This window comes from Nerophis lumbriciformis, linkage group LG12 (genome assembly GCF_033978685.3).
Source record: "Nerophis lumbriciformis linkage group LG12, RoL_Nlum_v2.1, whole genome shotgun sequence".
NCBI lineage: Eukaryota > Metazoa > Chordata > Actinopteri > Syngnathiformes > Syngnathidae > Nerophis > Nerophis lumbriciformis.
The window spans coordinates 22,038,146-22,057,356 of record NC_084559.2 but is presented as its reverse complement, the minus strand read 5'-3'; the positions used below and the strand labels follow the sequence as shown (position 1 = coordinate 22,057,356).

Here is a 19,211-nt window from a genome sequence, read left to right as displayed (position 1 = left end):
ATATTTACATCTAACACAATTTCCCAACTCATATGGAAACGGGGTTTGTATTTATTCAACTTCTTCAATTTATTAATCTTCTTCTCCAGATTTTGGGTGCTCTACCTTTTACATTTTTCACCCGATTCAAACCGTTCCAACTTAAAACTGTTTCAGCCTATTCGGGAATCGCGGGCTTTCCCTTGACAAATTCCAAAAATTGGAAAATATATACAAATACAATTTATAAATACAAAAATGTGACATGCAAATAAATCAAGAATTTGTATAAATAAACGTGTATTTGTAAATATATTGTTGTGATTTGAATATAAATATGCTTGATTTTGTATTTGTATTGAATTTGCATATGTGGATCGCTTTTTTGCTTTTGTGTTGATGAGACATTCCTACTACAAACCAGATGCACAAATAAATTGAATATAACAACCAGCAGAGGGCACTGCAGCCAGAGCGGTCTGGGTCACAGAGCATTATATTCATTAGGGGTGTGGGAAAAAAATCGATTCGAATTCGAACCGCGATTTTCACGTTGTGCGATTCAGAATTGATTCTCTTTTTTTTTTTAATCGATTTTTTCATGTATTTATTTTTATTTTTTTTATTTAATTTAATTTAATTTAATTTTTTTTTTTAAATTAATCAATCCAACAAAACAATACACAGCAATACCATAACAATGCAATCCAATTCCAAAACCAAACCTGACCCAGCAACACTCAGAACAGCAATAAACAGAGCAATTGAGAGGAGACACAAACACAACACAGAACAAACCAAAAGTAGTGAAACAAAAATGAATATTATCAACAACAGTATCAATATTAGTTACAATTTCAACATAGCAGTGATTAAAAATCCCTCATTGACACTATTATTAGACATTTGTAAAAAAAAAAAAATTGAACAATAGTGTCACAGTGGCTTTCACTTGCATCACATCTCATAAGCTTGACAACATACTGTGTCCAATATTTTCACAAAGATAAAATAAGTCATATTTTAGGTTCATTTAATAGTTAAAACAATTGTACATTCTTGCAATCAGTTGATAAAACATTGTCCTTTACAATTATAAAAGCTTTTTACAAAAATCTACTACTCTGCTTGCATGTCAGCAGACTGGGGTAGATCCTGCTGAAATCCTATGTATTGAATGAATAGAGAATCGTTTTGAATCGGAAAAATATCGTTTTTGAATCGAGAATCGCGTTGAATCGAAAAAAAAAAAAAAATCGATTTTGAATCGAATCGTGACCCCAAGAATCGAAATTGAATCGAATCGTGGGACACCCAAAGATTCGCAGCCCTAATATTCATTATATGCAAAATGCCCGGAGTTCTCTGCACAAAAACAATCCACGTCTTTACAGAGAGAACGCACAACGGGCCTGAGCTAGCTAACGTCAGCGTTGTATTAGCTAATGCTAATTTATCCAGTTAATCTGAAAGACCGTGCTAGCTGCTTATTTCATTGTATCAATGCCGTTTAATGACCTTGTCCCGATGTAGATACTGATCTCTTATCAGGCTGCAGTGCCCTCTGCTGGTTGTTCAGAGGAGTGTGTAGGTCACATTTATTTGTGCATCTTGGTTTGTGGGAGGAATGTCTCATCGACACAAAAGCAAAAAAGTGATCCACATATGTAAATTCGATACAAATACAAATACAAAATCAAGCATATTTATATTCAAATCTCAAAAATATATTTACAAATACACGTTTCTTGATTTATTTGTATGTCACATTTTTATATTTATACATTTTATTTGTATATATTTTCAAATCTCAAAAATATATTTACAAATACGCGTTTATTTATACAAATCGTCTGCATTAATTACAAATAGACAGACAACACTTTCAGGACGAGTGGAATGTGTTGAAGGTGCAATGGTTTGAATAGGTTGAAAAATTTGGGAATTTTGGAAATTTGAAAAATAGACAATTTATTTTGAATGGGGAAAATTAAAAAAATAAAATAAAAAAGGAATTGGCCCTGTGATGAAGTGGCGACTTGTCCAAGGTGTACACCGCCTTCCGCCCGATTGTAGCTGAGATAGGCTCCAGCGCCCAGCATTCACACAATAAATAGATGCATTTTGGTGCAGAAAACCATATGTGTAAATGCTTTGGAGCATTCACACAATAATAAATAGATGAATTTTGGTGTAGAAAACCATATGTGTGAATGTTTTGGAGCATTCACACAATAAATAGATTAATTTTTGTGTAGAAAACCATATGTGTGAATGTTTTGGAGCATTCACACAATAAATTGATGAATTTTGGTGCAGACAACCATATGTGTGGATGCTTTGGAGCTTTGGAGCATTCACACAAAAATAACATTGCGCACTGTGTGTTGTGAGTGCACTTCTCCACACTGGCCACATGATGGAGCTCTTCCAACATCTCTCCATGTCAGTAAATACAACCCAAAGAGTCAATAACTAACAAGAACCCACAGCACGTGAATTAACAGCAGTTTGTACAATAATTGTGCATATTTGGTCTGCATTAACCGTCACGTGTTTCAATAAGAGAGCACAGAGAGAGCATGTCAGTTTATGGTTTATTTCGAAAGCAACACAATTAAAAAAATACAATTCCAAAACAATACCGTACAAATCAAAAGGCTTCGATCGCCCGCGTCCAGCCGGTGCCTGTTCGCAAAGTATGTTTTAAACGCATAGTTTGAGAGGCAAATATCTGCTCCAGGTCCGTGTGCTGCCAACTCACAAACTCGGATAGTCCACCCGAACCCTGCAGCACCGAGATCAGGTTGGAGATGTTCGTGGAGTCCAGCTGCTCCGAGTCCAAGTGGGCTTCATCGTCAGTCTTCATCTGCTTGCACGGCGCCGGCACGAAGTCAGACAAGTAGAACTCTGGGTCAACAATGTGATAACTTATGTCCATGCGTCTCTTTTTCGCGTAGCACTGCGCGCCCAAGGACGGTTTGGGCTGCGCGCAACAGTCCGAGTGGAAGTATCCGTTCGTGACGGTGGTCACCACATGCGTGTCCAGGTCCAGCACGGTCTTGTGGTTGGCTGGAATGTGCAACTCCCACGCGGGCTTGTCCGCACAAGTCCAAAAGGTTTCCGACACCATGAGGTCCGAGTCGTTTAAAGGAGCCATGGCGCACGCAGACGCGTCCTGGTGCGCCACCTCCGCCGGGCTGCAGCCGGGCTGGTGCGCGCCGCAGTGCCAAGTGTCCGATTCCACCCCGCCGAAGTTGCAGTAGAAGTCATCGGCCAACTCCGTGAAGCTCCCGGTCAGTTCGAGGTATTCGTGCGTCCCTCGGGCTGTTGCGGCATCCTCGTACTGGTGCGTCCTCGGCGTCGGGGACAAGTTCTTGCTCATGTACAACTGCCTGGCGTTTCTCAGCACGTACGTGACCAGCAAGTTCTTGTGGAGCTTGATGCCTCCACGCTGCGTCCTGGAGCTCTGGATTTTCCTCAAAGAAATGGAGATCAGATTCTGTGCGTCAAAAGCACACTCCATCCTCAACCGGGGGCCACACTTGTCTTCCGGTCCCTAGAACGGTTTGCCTTTGGAGCAGAAGAAATAAAGCGTGTCCCCCTAGTCGAGATCGGTGTTTGGTTCGAGTAGACCATGTACATGGCTCTCCATGTCTACTCGGTCAGGGCATGGGTTTGCAACTCTCATATTTCCTCGCCACGCCCTCACGCAGACGTCGTCCAATGGGAGGGAGGCGGTGCTTCTGGTAGAGAGCAAATATCACTCCTTGCCTCATTCAGAATGCACATACAAGCATGCTGCAATTCAATAAATATGTTCCTGCCCTTTTTAAATAACTTTACTAACCATATATTGTATAGGACGGAATAGAACAGATCAACTCAACACAGAGAATATGCAATATATCTACCGCTTATTCCCTTCGGGGTCGCTGAAGCCTATCTCAGCTACAATCGGGCGGAAGGCAGGGTACACCCTGGACAAGTCGCCACCTCAAAGAAGTAGTATATCATGGACCAGTGGTTCTTAACCTTGTTGGAGGTACTGAACCCCACCAGTTTCATATGTGCTTTCACCGAACCCTTCTTTAGGGAAACATCAAATGTTTTTTTCTTAATTTAATCTTAATTTATAAATATTAATCATTAAATGGTGTTATTATATTAAATAAATACTAATAAATATATATTTTACAAACGAATGTACACATGATCCCATGTTTACATCTCATTGTGCAAAATGTGAATGTTTTAGTGGGAACTAAATGCGATATCGGAAAGGGGTACAAATTCATTCATTCTCAAAATAATCTTACTTATCTCCTCATATGAAATATGACTTACTTCACCAATTATTATTATTAAATTATTATTATTTATTTGTTTTTATTGTGATTACTTACGGAGTATATTGTGAATACATTGTGAACAGGAAGTGAACAAAAAGTTTTAGCAACTGTTATGTAAAAGAAAATGTCATGTCTGTGTGATCATGTTTTTGTTTTGGTCATGTTCGGTTTTGTTTTTGGACTTTTTGTGCACTTTTGTTTTGTCACCATAGCAACCATTAGTTTTCACCTGTCACGTCACGCACCTGTTTCACGTTTTGAGTCACGCACCTGTTTTTGTTCATCATGTCTATAGTATTTAAGTTCATTGTTTTCAGTTTGTCGTTCTGACGACATCCCACAATTATGTTCTACACACTCTTCATCCTCTTAGATCCTGCTTCATGTCCCATGCCAAAGTAAGTTTTTGTTCCATGTTTATAGTCTTTTCGGTTTCATAGTTTGTTCTCCGCCATTGAGCGCGCCTATTGTTTACTTCCTTTTTTTGTAGTTATAGTGTTTAAACAAAAATGTACTTACATTCCCGTCTCGCCCGAGCCAACTTTCCGTTGCATCCCGGGAAAGCAAACACCCAGGACCAAGTCATGACAGTACGTCGTCAGCACGACAAACTGAAAACAATGAACTTAAATACTATAGACATGATTAACGAAAACAGGTGCGTGACTCAAAACGTGAAACAGGTGCGTGACGTGACAGGTGAAAACTAATGGTTGCTATGGTGACAAAACAAAAGTGCACAAAAAGTCCAAAAACAAAACCGAACATGACCAAAACAAAAACATGATCACACAGACATGACAGAAAAGGGGTAGGATTAAATAAGGTCTGCTTCTTCCTACTCCTTTTCGAACATGCTGAAAAGAGAAACTGGAAATTGTGATGTATCATGTTTGCATGTTCGAAATAAACTCAAACTCAACTAAACTCAAATTATTTCCGAAGCAGGACCCCCCACCCAGACATACAATAGTACACAGCTCATGAAAAACACTATGTTGTGTTCCTGCCCTTTTTAAATAACTTTACTAACCATATATTGTATAGGACAGAATAGAACAGATCAACTCAACACAGAGAATACACAAGTAGTATATCATGGACCAGTGGTTCTTAACCTTGTTGGAGGTACTGAACCCCACCAGTTTCATATGCGCTCTCACCGAACCCTTGTTTAGTGAAAAATCTAATGTTTTTTTCTTAATTTAATCTTAATTCATAAATATTAATCATGAAATGGTGTTATTATATTACATAAATACTAATAAAGATTTTTTTTTACAAACGGAACGTTACAGGAATGTACACATGATCCCACGTTTACATCTCATTGTGCAAAATGTGAATGTTTTAGTGGGAACTAAATGCGATATCGGAAAGGGGTACAAATTCATTCATTCTCAAAATAATCTAATTTATGTCATCATATGAAATATGACTTACTTCACCAATTATCATTACTAAATTATTATTATTTATTTATTTTTATTGTGATTACTTATGGAGTATATTGTGAATAAATTGTGAACAGGAAGTGAACAAAAAGTTTTAGCTACTCTTATGTAAAAGAAAAGGGGTAGGATTAAATAAGCTGTGCTTCTTCCTACTCCTTTTCGAACATGTTGAAAAGAGAAACTGGAAATTGTGATGTATCATGTTTGCATGTTCGAAATAAACTCAAACTCAACTCAAATTATTTCCGAAGCAGGACCCCCCACCCAGACATACAATAGTACACAGCTCATGAAAAACAATATGTTGTGTTCCTGCCCTTTTTAAATAACTTTACTAACCATATATTGTATAGGACAGAATAGAACAGATCAACTCAACACAGAGAATACACAAGTAGTATATCATGGACCAGTGGTTCTTAACCTTGTTGGAGGTACTGAACCCCACCAGTTTCATATGCGCTCTCACCGAACCCTTGTTTAGTGAAAAATCTAATGTTTTTTTCTTAATTTAATCTTAATTCATAAATATTAATCATGAAATGGTGTTATTATATTACATAAATACTAATAAAGATATATTTCACAAACGGAACGTCACAGGAATGTACACATGATCCCATGTTTACATCTCATTGTGCAAAATGTGAATGTTTTAGTGGGAACTAGATGCGATATCAGAAAGGGGTACAAATTCATTAATTCTCAAAATAATCTTACTTATCTCATCATATGAAATATGACTTACTTCACCAATTATTATTATTAAATTATTATTATTTATTTATTTTTTATTGTGATTACTTACGGAGTATATTGTGAATAAATTGTGAACAGGAAGTGAACAAAAAGTTTTAGCAACTGTTATGTAAAAGAAAAGGGGTAGGATTAAATAAGCTGTGCTTCTTCCTACTCCTTTTCGAACATGTTTAAAAGAGAAACTGTAAATTGTGATGTATCATGTTTGCATGTTCGAAATAAACTCACACTCAACTCAAATTATTTCCAAAGCAGGACCCCCCACCAGACATACAATAGTACACAGCTCATGAAAAACAATATGTTGTGTTACTGTCATTGTAAGTGGGCCAAAACACTTATTTTAGAAAATAATCCCATGGAAATGACTGCTGTCATTTGATTATAATAATAAAACATCCATCCATCCATCTATTTTCTACCGCTTGTCCCATTTGGCGTCATTAACTTGGTATTTAGTCAGGTTTGGGACAGGTGTGCTGCTGGTGTGGCCACTGTGTGCACATCTGAGTTAAAGTACCAATGATTGTCACACACTAGGTGTGGTGAAATTTGTCCTATGCATTTGACCCATCATCCTTGTTCACCCCCTGGGAGGTGAGGGGAGCAGTGGACGGCAGTGGTGCCGCGCCCGGGAATAATTTTTGGTGATTTAACCCCCAATTCCAACCGTTGATGCTGAGTGCAAAGCAGGGAGGTAATGGGTCCCATTTTTTTAGTCTTTGGTATGACTCGGCCGGGGTTTGAACTCACGACCTACCGATCGCAGGGCGGACACTCTAACCACTAGGCCACTCAGTTAGAGGGAACATTGTTTGGGGGAATCCATAATACGCCGATAGGGAGAAGTTTTTATTTACACGATGAGTCGGATGTGTCCTGACCTCCGCGGCGGAGGCTCCGCCGAACACCTGAGGCCAACTCACCGAACCCCTAGGGTTCGATCGAACCCAGGTTAAGAACCACTGTCATGGACAAATGTAATATATTATACCACAGTAGTGTTGTCCCCATACCAATATTTTGGTACCGGTACTTCTTAGAGGCGGGATAGTACCGAATATGATTCATTAGTATGGCGGTATTATACCAGTACCGGTATACCGTACAACCCTATACCACAATATAGTATGGTATACTAGTATAGTATAGTATTAGCCCAATTAAAACATATATTGGTAATGTAGTGTTATGAATCAGCAGTATTATTGGTTCACTTTCACATTCTATTGCATGGGCTCTTTCCAAGTTATGCCTACTAGCAGGGGGATAGCACCAAATTCTTGGCCCCCCATACACAAGACTCCTAAAGGGCCCCCTATCCCACCTTAAACCCAACTTCGCTGCCCGTAAACACATATCGTGGAACCTCAATTTACAAACTTGATTGGTTCTTGACCAGGGTTTGTAAATAGAAAAGTTTGTATATTGAAGCAAATTTCTCCATAAGAAACAATATAAATATGAATAATGGCTTCCCCGCCTCAACAAATGTCCACATTTTAGTAAAAGTTTGTGCACTTTCAACACAAAATAAAGCACGATGCAGTACTCTATATCAAACAAACATAACAAGGCGGTGGTGTATCCACTTTCTGTATTTAATAACAAAGCCAAAACAACGCATGTGTCTATGCAGCCGCACACGCACAAAGTAACAAGCTTTATGGTGAAATCACAAAACTCCTTAACTTTCAACAGCCAGGTCACGACAATGATTAGGAATAAAATATAAAATCAATGTTACATTTTCTGGTTAAACATAAGAAATGAGGGGGGATTTAAATTACAAAAAAGTGCACACAATTTCAGTATAAAGTGGCCAGAAAATGAATTCAAATAACCATGACCTGTCATTATTCACTTAAATATGATTATAAAAATGTCAAATTTTCTTTTACTTCAGAGTGTAAAGTATAGATGAGCTGATACACATAGGATTATCATCAGTGGATAATATTAATCATAAAAATACATTATTATTATTATTGTGATGATGATATTATTATTAGAGCATCTTAAAGATGTCCGATAATGGCTTTTTTTGCCGATATTCCGATATTGTCCAACTCTTAATTACCGATACCGAAATCAACTGCTCATGTAGTCATAGCAGCTTGGAAGATCACACTCAGGGAAAACTAAGTCCTCATGCCCATGTTTCCATTTTTTTGTTTCTTCTTTTTCTTCTTCTTCTAACAAAAAAGACATTTTTTGTTAGTTCCAAATAGAAATGGAAGGCGGTTCAATGGTCTTGGAAAGGCTCGCGTAGGGAAAGTAAAAGGATTGATATCAGTATCGATATCAGTATCGATATCGGTATCGAAATTGCACTTCAATTTTATTGACAGTATATTTAAGAAACATTCAATATTATTTTCTATTGATTGAGTTGGAACGTATTCATTTTAGCGCTGCATAATTGTATATCCAGCTTTTATTTGTATTCAATGATATAACAATATATCATTGAATATATGATATATATATATATATATATATATATATATATATATATATATATATATATATATATATATATATATATATATATATATATATTCAACAAGGTTTTCCAAAATAAATCAACTCAAGTTATGGAAAAAAATGCCAACATGGCACTGCCATATTTATTATTGAAGTCACAAAGTGCATTATTTTTTTTAACATGCCTCAAAACAGCAGCTTGGAATTTGGGACATGCTCTCCCTGAGAGAGCATGAGGAGGTTGAGGTGGGCGTGGTTGGGGGGGGGGGGGGGGGGGGTTGAGGTGTGGGGGGGTAGTGGGTTGGAGGGGGGGAAAAAATTGTAGTGTCCCGGAAGAGTTAGTGCTGCAAGGGGTTCTGGGTATTTGTTCTGTTGTGTTTATGTTGTGTTACGGTGCGGATGTTCTCCCAAATGTGTTTGTCATTCTTGTTTGGTGTGGCTTCACAGTGTGGCGCATATTTGTAACAGTGTTAAAGTTGTTTATACGGCCACCCTCAGTGTGACCTGTATTGCTGTTGACCAAGTATGCAGGGCATTCACTTGTGTGTTTGGAAAGCCGTAGATATTATGTGACTGGGCCGGCACGCAAAGGCAGTGCGTTTAAGGTTTATTGGCACTCTGTACTTCTCCCTACGTCCGTGTACACAGCGGCGTTTTAGAAAGTCATAAATGTTACTTTTTGAAACCGATATCGATCATTTTGAAACCGATATCGATAATTTCCGGTATTACATTTTATAAAGCATTTATCGGCCGATAATATCGGTAGTCCGATATCTCTAGAGCATCTCTTGGGAGTAAAGCCTCCCGTATTCAAAAACTGGTGACGACTCTGTTTCTAACTTTAATGGAGGGTCCTTGAATGCATCAAAGTTATCGGCAAAGAGATACAAAAGTGAAACTTGTGCAGAACTTTGTCCTATATGCTGCCACAGACAAGTTATTGTATGTTTACCTTTCTTCTATCACCTCATCTTTGTTAGAAAATATTGGTGTTGTGTTTGAATGATTAAATGTGAGCTTTGATGACTTTATGACGGACGTGTCTGAAGTTAGGTTTGTCGCTATCTGGGTGGAATAAACAATTTTGTATTTTTGATAGGGGCTATACAGTATATTCATATGTTCCTTTTTGACTGTACTTGAATGTATAATAGACTGTATTTATATTATTCACATGTGAATAATGCTGTATAATAGACTATATTTATATTATTCACATGTGAATAATGCTGTATAATAGACTGTATTTATATTATTCACATTTGAATAATGCTGTATAATAGACTGTATTTATATTATTCACATGTGAATAATGCTGTATAATAGACTGTATTTATATTATTCACATGTGAATAATTCTGTATAATAGACTGTATTTATATTATTCAATTGTGAATAATGCTGTATAATAGCCTGTATTTATATTATTCACATGTGAATAATGCTGTATAATGATTGTATTTATATTATTCATATGTGAATAATGTTGTACAATAGACTGTATTTATATTATTCACATGTGAATAATGCTGTATAATATATTTATATTATTCACATGTGAATAATGCTGTATAATAGACTGTATTTATATTATTCACATGTGAATAATGCTCTATAATAAACTGTATTTATATTATTCACATGTGAATAATGCTCTATAATAAACTGTATTTATATTATTCACATGTGAATAATGCTGTATAATAGATTGTATTTATATTATTCACATGTGAATAATGCTGTACAATAGACTGTATTTATATTATTCACATGTGAATAATGCTCTATAATAAACTGTATTTATATTATTCACATGTGAATAATGCTCTATAATAAACTGTATTTATATTATTCACATGTGAATAATGCTCTATAATAAACTGTATTTATATTATTCACATGTGAATAATGCTGTATAATAGACTGTATTTATATTATTCACATGTGAATAATTCTGTATAATAGACTGTATTTATATTATTCACTTGTGAATAATGCTGTATAATAGCCTGTGTTTATATTATTCACATGTGAATAATGCTTTATAATAGATTGTATTTATATTATTCACATGTGAATAATGCTGTACAATAGACTGTATTTATATTATTCACATGTGAATAATGCTGTATAATATATTTATATTATTCACATGTGAATAATGCTCTATAATAAACTGTATTTATATTATTCACATGTGAATAATGCTGTATAATACTGTATTTATATTACTCACATGTGAATAATGCTCTATAATAGACTGTATTTATATTATTCACATGTGAATAATGCTGTATAACAGACTGTATTTATATTATTCACATGTGAACAATGCTGTACAATAGACTGTATTTATATTATTCACATGTAAAAAATACCTAAGTGTTTATTATTTATACACTGAATTTCCCCCAGGATCAATAAAGTACTTTCTATTCTATTCTATTCTATTCTTAATTTGATTCAAGCAACCTTGTATTAACATTTTTGACGACTTTTTTTTTTTATAACTTGCACTTTTAAATGGCAGAAAGAAAATCTTGAATTTTTACAAAAGACAAAGTACCATCGACCATATCAACACCCCTGCCTACTATAGGATAATAATAAAATAAAAATAACACATACCTCCAGTTGCACTGCACCATAAACAATATCATTTAAACCATTATTGTATTGGTCCACCATTTATCATACTTAAAATGAGGGACAAGCGGTAGGAAATGGATGGACGGAAGTACAAATACCATTGTAGTAAGAAAGAGAGTGGGAGACATTATCTACAATATATAGTAATATAGTGGGTGGCTGTTTCAAATTAGTCCCATTTTGGACCAAGTTGCTTTCTGGAGAGATGCCAGCTTGGAAAAACTGCAGTGGTGCCCTTAAGCAAGGTACTGAACCCTCAACTGCTTGGGTCAGTTGGTTGCGTGCACCCCCATCCTGCTGACATCAACAGGATGCGGATTGTGTGTGTGTGTGTGTGTGTGTGTGTGTGTTGCTTATACGGCACTAACAGGGGGAACCATTTTCCTCCTTTGGGTTTGTTGGCAAACATTTTGCAATAGTGTACATGCATCCATGTTCTACCACTTAACCTGTTCTCCGTCACAGGTGAGATGGATCCCAGCTGACTTTGGGCAAGAAACATGGTGCATTCTGGACTGGTTGCCAGTCAATCACGGGACAAACGTTCACAATCACTTTCTCAGGAAAATGGACAGTTTACACTAGCATCCAATTAATAATAGATAAATATGCATTTTTGTGTGTGGGAGGAAACATTAATACTCAAAGTCAACCATGCAAGCACAAGGAGATCATGCATGCAAACATATTCTAACTAAGACTAATACATTTGGTGTGATGTGTTTTTGAAATTTGAAGATGACAACATACAAACCCCGTTTCCATATGAGTTGGGAAATTGTGTTAGATGTAAATATAAACGGAATACAATGATTTGCAAATCCTTTTCAACCCATATTCAATTGAATGCACTAAAAAGACAAGATATTTGATGTTCAAACTCATAAACTTTATATATTTTTTGCAAATAATAATTAACTTAGAATTTCATGGCTGCAACACGTGCCAAAGTAGTTGGGAAAGGGCATGTTCACCACTGTGTTACATGGCCTCTCCTTTTAACAACACTCAGTAAACATTTGGGAACTGAGGAGACACATTTTTTAAGCTTCTCAGGTGGAATTCTTTCCCATTGTTGCTTGATGTACAGCTTAAGTTGTCAACAGTCCGGGGGTCTCCGTTGTGGTATTTTAGGCTTCATACTGCGCCACACATTTTCAATGGGAGACAGGTCTGCACTACAGGCAGGCCAGTCTAGTACCCGCACTCTTTTACTATTAAGCCACGTTGATGTAACACGTGGCTTGGCATTGTCTTGCTGAAATAAGCAGGGGCGTCCATGGTAACGTTGCTTGGATGGCAACATATGTTGCTCCAAAACCTGTATGTACCTTTCAGCATTAATGGCGCCTTCACAGATGTGTAAGTTACCCATGTCTTGGGCACTAATACACCCCCATACCATCACAGATGCTGGCTTTTCAACTTTGCGCCTATAACAATCCGGATGGTTCTTTTCCTCTTTGGTCCGGAGGACACGACATCCACAGTTTCCAAAAACAATTTGAAATGTGGACTCGTCAGACCACAGAACACTTTTCCACTTTGTATCAGTCCATCATAGATGAGCTCAGGCCCAGGGAAGCCGACGGCATTTCTGGGTGTTGTTGATGAACGGTTTTCGCCTTGCATAGGAGAGTTTTAACTTGCACTTACAGATGTAGTGACCAACTGTAGTTACTGACAGTGGGTTCCTGAAGTGTTCCTGAGCCCATGTGGTGATATCCTTTCCACACTGATGTCGCTTGTTGATGCAGTACAGCCTGAGGGATCGAAGGTCACGGACTTAGCTGCTTACGTGCAGTGATTTCTCCAGATTCTCTGAACCCTTTGATGATATTACGGACCGTAGATGGTGAAATCCCTAAATTCCTTGCAATAGCTGGTTGAGAAAGGTTTTTCTTAAACTGTTCAACAATTTGCTCACGCATTTGTTGACAAAGTGGTGACCCTCGCCCCATCCTTGTTTGTGAATGACTGAGCATTTCATGGAATCTACTTTTATACCCAATCATGGCACCCACCTGTTCCCAATTTGCCTGTTCACCTGTGGGATGTTCCAAATAAGTGTTTGATGAGCATTCCTCAACTTTATCAGTATTTATTGCCACCTTTCCCAACTTCTTTGTCACATGTTGCTGGCATCAAATTCTAAAGTTAATGATTATTTGCAAAAATAAAAATGTTTATGAGTTTGAACTTCAAATATGTTGCCTAGTTTTGAATGGCAGAGTCCCTGCTATCACATGTTGATAAAAATATATCATTTACATAATAAAAATCAACTACAGGCTTAGGTTGTCCTGAAGAATTTGGAGGTAATCCTCCTTTTTCATTGTCACATTAACTCTCTGTAAACACCAGTTCCATTGGCAGCAAAACAGGCCCAGAGCATTGATTGATTGATTGATTGATTGAAACTTCTATTAGTAGATTGCACAGTACAGTACATATTCCGTACAGTTGACCACTAAATGGTAACAACTGAATAAGTTTTTCAACTTGTTTAAGTCGGGGTACAGATATATACTTGATTCATGGTACAGATATATAGTAGCATAATACTACTACCACCATGCTTGACGGTATGCATGGTGTTCCTGGGATTAAAGGCCTCACCTTTTCTCCTCCAAACATATTGCTGGGTATTGTGGCCAAACAGCTCAATTTTTGTTTCATCTGACATCACATGGACAAAGATAAGACCTTCTGGAGGAAAGTTATGTGGTCAGTTTTATGCTCTGGGACTGTTTTGGTGCCAATGGAACTGGTGCTTTACAGAGAGTAAATGGGACAATGAAAAAGGAGGATTACCTCCAAATTCTTCAGGACAACCTAAAATCACCAGCCCGGAAGTTGGGTCTCGGGCACAGTTGGGTGTTCCAACAGGACAATGAGTCCAAACACACGTCAAAAGTGGTAAAGGAATGGCTAGAATGAAGGTTTTAGAATGGCTTTCCCAAAGTCCGGATTTAAACGTGTGGACAATGCTGAAGAAACAAGTCCATGTCAGAAAACCAACAAATTTAGCTGAACTGCACCAATTTTGTCAAGAGGTGTGGTCAAAAATTCAACCAGGTATAGGGGACTACACATGGAATTTAGCAACAATGCAACAATATTTGGCTCATTTACAGTCTGAACAGCTCATTGTTTAAAAAAAAAAGCAACAAAAAAAGCCCTTGTAGGAAGTATAGAAAGTACAGCCTTACTTTAAATGTGCATTTCAGTCCTCGTTGTTTTCTGCACGTTAAAACGTATTGGTATCAGCTATACTGTAAGTTTCGGTGTTTATCTGGACCCCGGGATGCAGAGATGGCAGGCAAGTGCAGGAAATAAGTCCTTTTCAAACAAACACAGGTAAACAAAAACTAAAGTGCGGCAGGGACGTAGGCGGACCCCGACTTAAACAAGTTGAAAAACGTATTCGGGTGCTACTATTTAGTGGTCAATTGTACTGAATATGTACTGTACTGTGCAATCTACTAATACAATTTTCAATCAATCAATCAATCAATCAAGGGAAGTGCACATAGAGAAAATAGGTGTCGGAAGCACAAAACACCCCCGTCCTACTAATTTCCTGATTGCCAATCAGGAACAGGTGAGGGAGTCAATGCTCAGACTAGAAGAAACATGATGGCAAATGAAGGTAAACAGGAAGTGGAAACATGAATAAGAACACTGGACAGGAAATAAAACAAAGAATATAAACAAAGAAAACAGATCATTTGAGTGGTCATGACAAATACAGGCCTTATAGTTTTGCATTGATACCAACATTTACAGTATTTCTGCATGTTAAACTATATTATCATCTACAAAATGTGTTTTGTGGTAACATTTTACTGAATTTACGTGATTTATTTCGAAAAAATCGTACGATTTGGAATTGATTGCTAACCAAATCCGCGAACCACTGCATTATCTCATGTACTGCAGATACCTGAGAAATGTTTGATACTGTTCTTGTCGTGGATGATATCACACAGAAGACGCGTTTATAACAAAGTATACATGTGAGTGTATGTAACTTACGCAAATCATACAGTAAATCCTGAATGTAGAGTCCGGACCTGTCAAGGACGTCATTAGGACGACCTTTGGTAACAGATCAACTGTAACAACACTGGAATGTGTGAGGTACAAAGCTCTTAGTAGAGAGATTATCTGTCGTCCGGCATCTGTTTGTGTGCGTGCGCAGATGGCTGACATCATACTGAACACCTGGATATTGCTTTGATTCGCTGCCAAATAGGTGAATGAGGAGGACATCCGCTATTATGGTTATCATGCTCTGATAATAGTGTAAACTGGAGTCTGGCATGAGTGTGCTCTCTCAGGAATTTCATTTAGAATGCACCGAGCAGATTGATACTAACGTACGGCACAGCATTGTGTAGGCATGTGCGATCCCATCCCAATATTGATACCGAGGGTAGTATCTGTAGTGTGTTGAAACTGGTGTCATGAGACTGATATTCCTCAGTTTTCTTATTGTGGCCAAACAGCTCAATTTTTGTTTCATCTGACCACAGAACTTTCCTCCAGAAGGTTTTATCTTTGTCCATGTGATGTCAGATGAAACAAAAATTGAACTCAATACCCAGCAATATGTTTGCAGGAGAAAAGGTGAGGCCTTTAAAGGCCTACTGAAATGCGATTTTCTTATTTAAACGGGTCCATTCTATGTGTCATACTTGATCATTTGGCGATATTGCCATATTTTTGCTGAACGGATTTAGTAGAGAACATCGACGATTAAGTTCGCAACTTTTGGACGCTGATAAAAAAAGCCTTGCCTGTACAGGAAGTAGCAGACGATATGCGCGTGACGTCACAGGTTGTGGAGCTCCTCACATCTGCACATTGTTTACAATCATGGCCACCAGCAGCGAGAGCGATTCGGACCGAGAAAGCGACGATTTCCCCATTAATTTGAGCGAGGATGAAAGATTCGTGGATGAAAAGTGAGAGTGAAGGACTAGAGGGCAGTGGGAGCGATTCAGATAGGGAAGATGCTGTGAGAGGTGGGTGGGACCTGATATTCAGCTGGGAATGACTAAAACAGTAAATAAACACAATACTCTAATAGCCACAACACAACCAGGCTTATATTTAATATGCCACAAATTAATCCCGCATAACAAACACCTCCCCCCTCCTGTCCATACAACCCACCAATACAACTCAAACACACTCAATCCCACAGCCCAAAGTACTGTTCACCTCCCCAAAGTTCATACAGCACATATATTTCCCCAAAGTCTCCAAAGTTTCGTACGTGACATGCACATAGCGGCACGCACGTACGGGCAAGCGATCAAATGTTTGGAAGCCGCAGCTGCATGCGTACTCACGGTACCGTGTCTGCGCATCCAACTCAAAGTCCTCCTGGTAAGAGTCTCTGTTGTCCCAGTTCTCCACAGGCCAATGGTAAAGCTTGACTGTCATCTTTTGGGAATGTAAACAATGAAACACCGGCTGTGTTTGTGTTGCTGCAGCCGCCCGAAATACACCGCTTCCCACCTACAGCTTTCTTCTTTGCTGTCTCCATTGTTCATTGAACAAATTGCAAAAGATTCACCAACACAGATGTCCAGAATACTGTGGAATTTTGCGATGAAAACAGACGACTTAATAGCTTGCCACCATGCTGTCTCAAAATGTCCTCTACAATCCGTGACGTCACGTGCCGGCGTCATCATACCGAGACGTTTTCAGCAGGATATTTTGCGCGCAATTTAAAATTGCACTTTAGTAAGCTAACCCGGCCGTATTGGCATGTGTTGCAATGTTAAGATTGCATCATTGATGTATAAACTATCAGACTGCGTGGTCGGTAGTAGTGGGTTTCAGTAGGCCTTTAATCCCAGGAACACCACACCTACCATCAAGCATGGTGGTAGTAGTATTATGCTCTGGGCCTGTTTTGCTGCCAATGGAACTGGTGCTTTACAGAGAGTAAATGGGACAATGAAAAAGGAGGATTACCTCCAAATTCTTCAGGACAACCTAAAATCATCAGCCCGGAGGTTGGGTCTTGGGTGCAGTTGGGTGTTCCAACAGGACAATGACCCCCAAACACACGTCAAAAGTGGTAAAGGTATGGCTAAATCAGGTTAGAATTAAGGTTTTAGAATGGCCTTCCCAAAGTCCTGACTTAAACGTGTGGATAATGCTGAAGAAACAAGTCAATGTCAGAAAACCAACACATTTAGCTGAACTGCACCAATTTTGTCAAGAGGAGTGGTCGAAAATTCAACCCGAAGCTTGTGGATGGCTACCAAAAGCGCCTTATTGCAGTGAAACTTGCCAAGGGACATGTAACCAAATATTAACATTGCTGTATGTATTAAAACAATTTAAGTAACAATTATTGTCACACACACACAAACGGTGTGGTGAGATTATCCTCTGCATTTGACCCAGGTGAGGGGAGCAGTGAGCAGCAACGGTGGCCACACCCGGGAATGATTTTTGGTGATTTAACCCCCAAATCCTGAGTGCCAAGCAGGGTGGGTCCCATTTTTATAGTCTTTTGGTATGACTCGGCCGGGGTTTGAACTCACGACCTACCGACCTCAGGGCGGACACTCTAACCACTATACTTTTGACCCAGCAGATTTGGTCACATTTTCAGTAGACCCATAATAAATTCATAAAAGAACCAAACTTCATGAATGTTTTTTTTTGTGACCAACAAGTATGTGCTCCAATCACTCTATCACAAAAACATAAGAGTTGTAGCAACTATTGGAAACTAAATTGTACCAATGGTCATACTTGCCAACCTTGGGACCTCCGATTTCGGGAGGTGAGGGTGGGGGGTGGGGGGGTGTTTGGGGGCGGGGGCGTGGTTGTGGGTGTGGTTAAGAGGGGAGGAGCATATTGACAGCTAGAATTCACCAAGTCAAGTATTTCATACATACCGTATTTTCCGCACTATAAGTCGCACCGGATTATAAGGCGCACCTTCAATGAATGGCCTATTTTAAAACGGTGTTCATATATAAGGCGCACCGCATTATAAGGCGCATAGAATAGAAGCTACAGTAGAGGCTGGGGTTACGTTATACATCCCGTAGTTGCGAGACCTGTTGTGGCTCAATATTGGTCCATATATAAAGTGCACCGGATTATAAGGCGCACTGTCAGCTTTTGAGAAAATTGGGAGGTTTTTAGGTGCACCTTATAGTGCGGAAAATACGGTATGTATATATATATATATATATATATATATATATATATATATATATATATATATATATATATATATATATATATATATATATATATATTTATACACATCCTGAAAATATGCAAACAAAACTGTGTTTAGATAATTGATACTTCAAACTTGCATAAATAAATCTTAAGGAATATAACATAACTTGGCTTCTGAGAGCTTCAAAATGTAATAAATAAAATGCTAAAGTTGTTGATAAACAAGCAATTATTTTAATAATTAAATATGGTCATTTTAAATGAATTATTATGATAATTTAAAATGAATGATTTCAAATAT

At 38.0% G+C, this 19,211-nt stretch overlaps 1 protein-coding gene and 1 long non-coding RNA gene across 2 annotated transcripts in view; both read right to left on the bottom strand.

Annotated features, from left to right (window-relative positions):
• The window catches only part of LOC133623107 (uncharacterized), a 225,393-nt gene that overhangs the window by 148,621 nt on the left and 57,561 nt on the right, over window positions 1-19,211 (bottom strand). The gene's annotated exons all lie outside the window — the stretch shown is intronic.
• Window positions 2,563-3,644, bottom strand: LOC133622918 (immediate early response gene 5-like protein). The gene has a single exon (XM_061985771.1). The coding sequence runs from the start codon at window positions 3,503-3,505 to the stop codon at window positions 2,633-2,635; it is 873 nt and encodes a 290-aa protein (XP_061841755.1). The 5' UTR covers window positions 3,506-3,644; the 3' UTR covers window positions 2,563-2,632.

Bases quoted from the DNA above. Each gene is read 5' to 3' on its own strand.
- LOC133622918 (XM_061985771.1), bottom strand. From the start codon at position 3,505: ATGGAGTGTGCTTTTGACGCACAGAATCTGATCTCCATTTCTTTGAGG.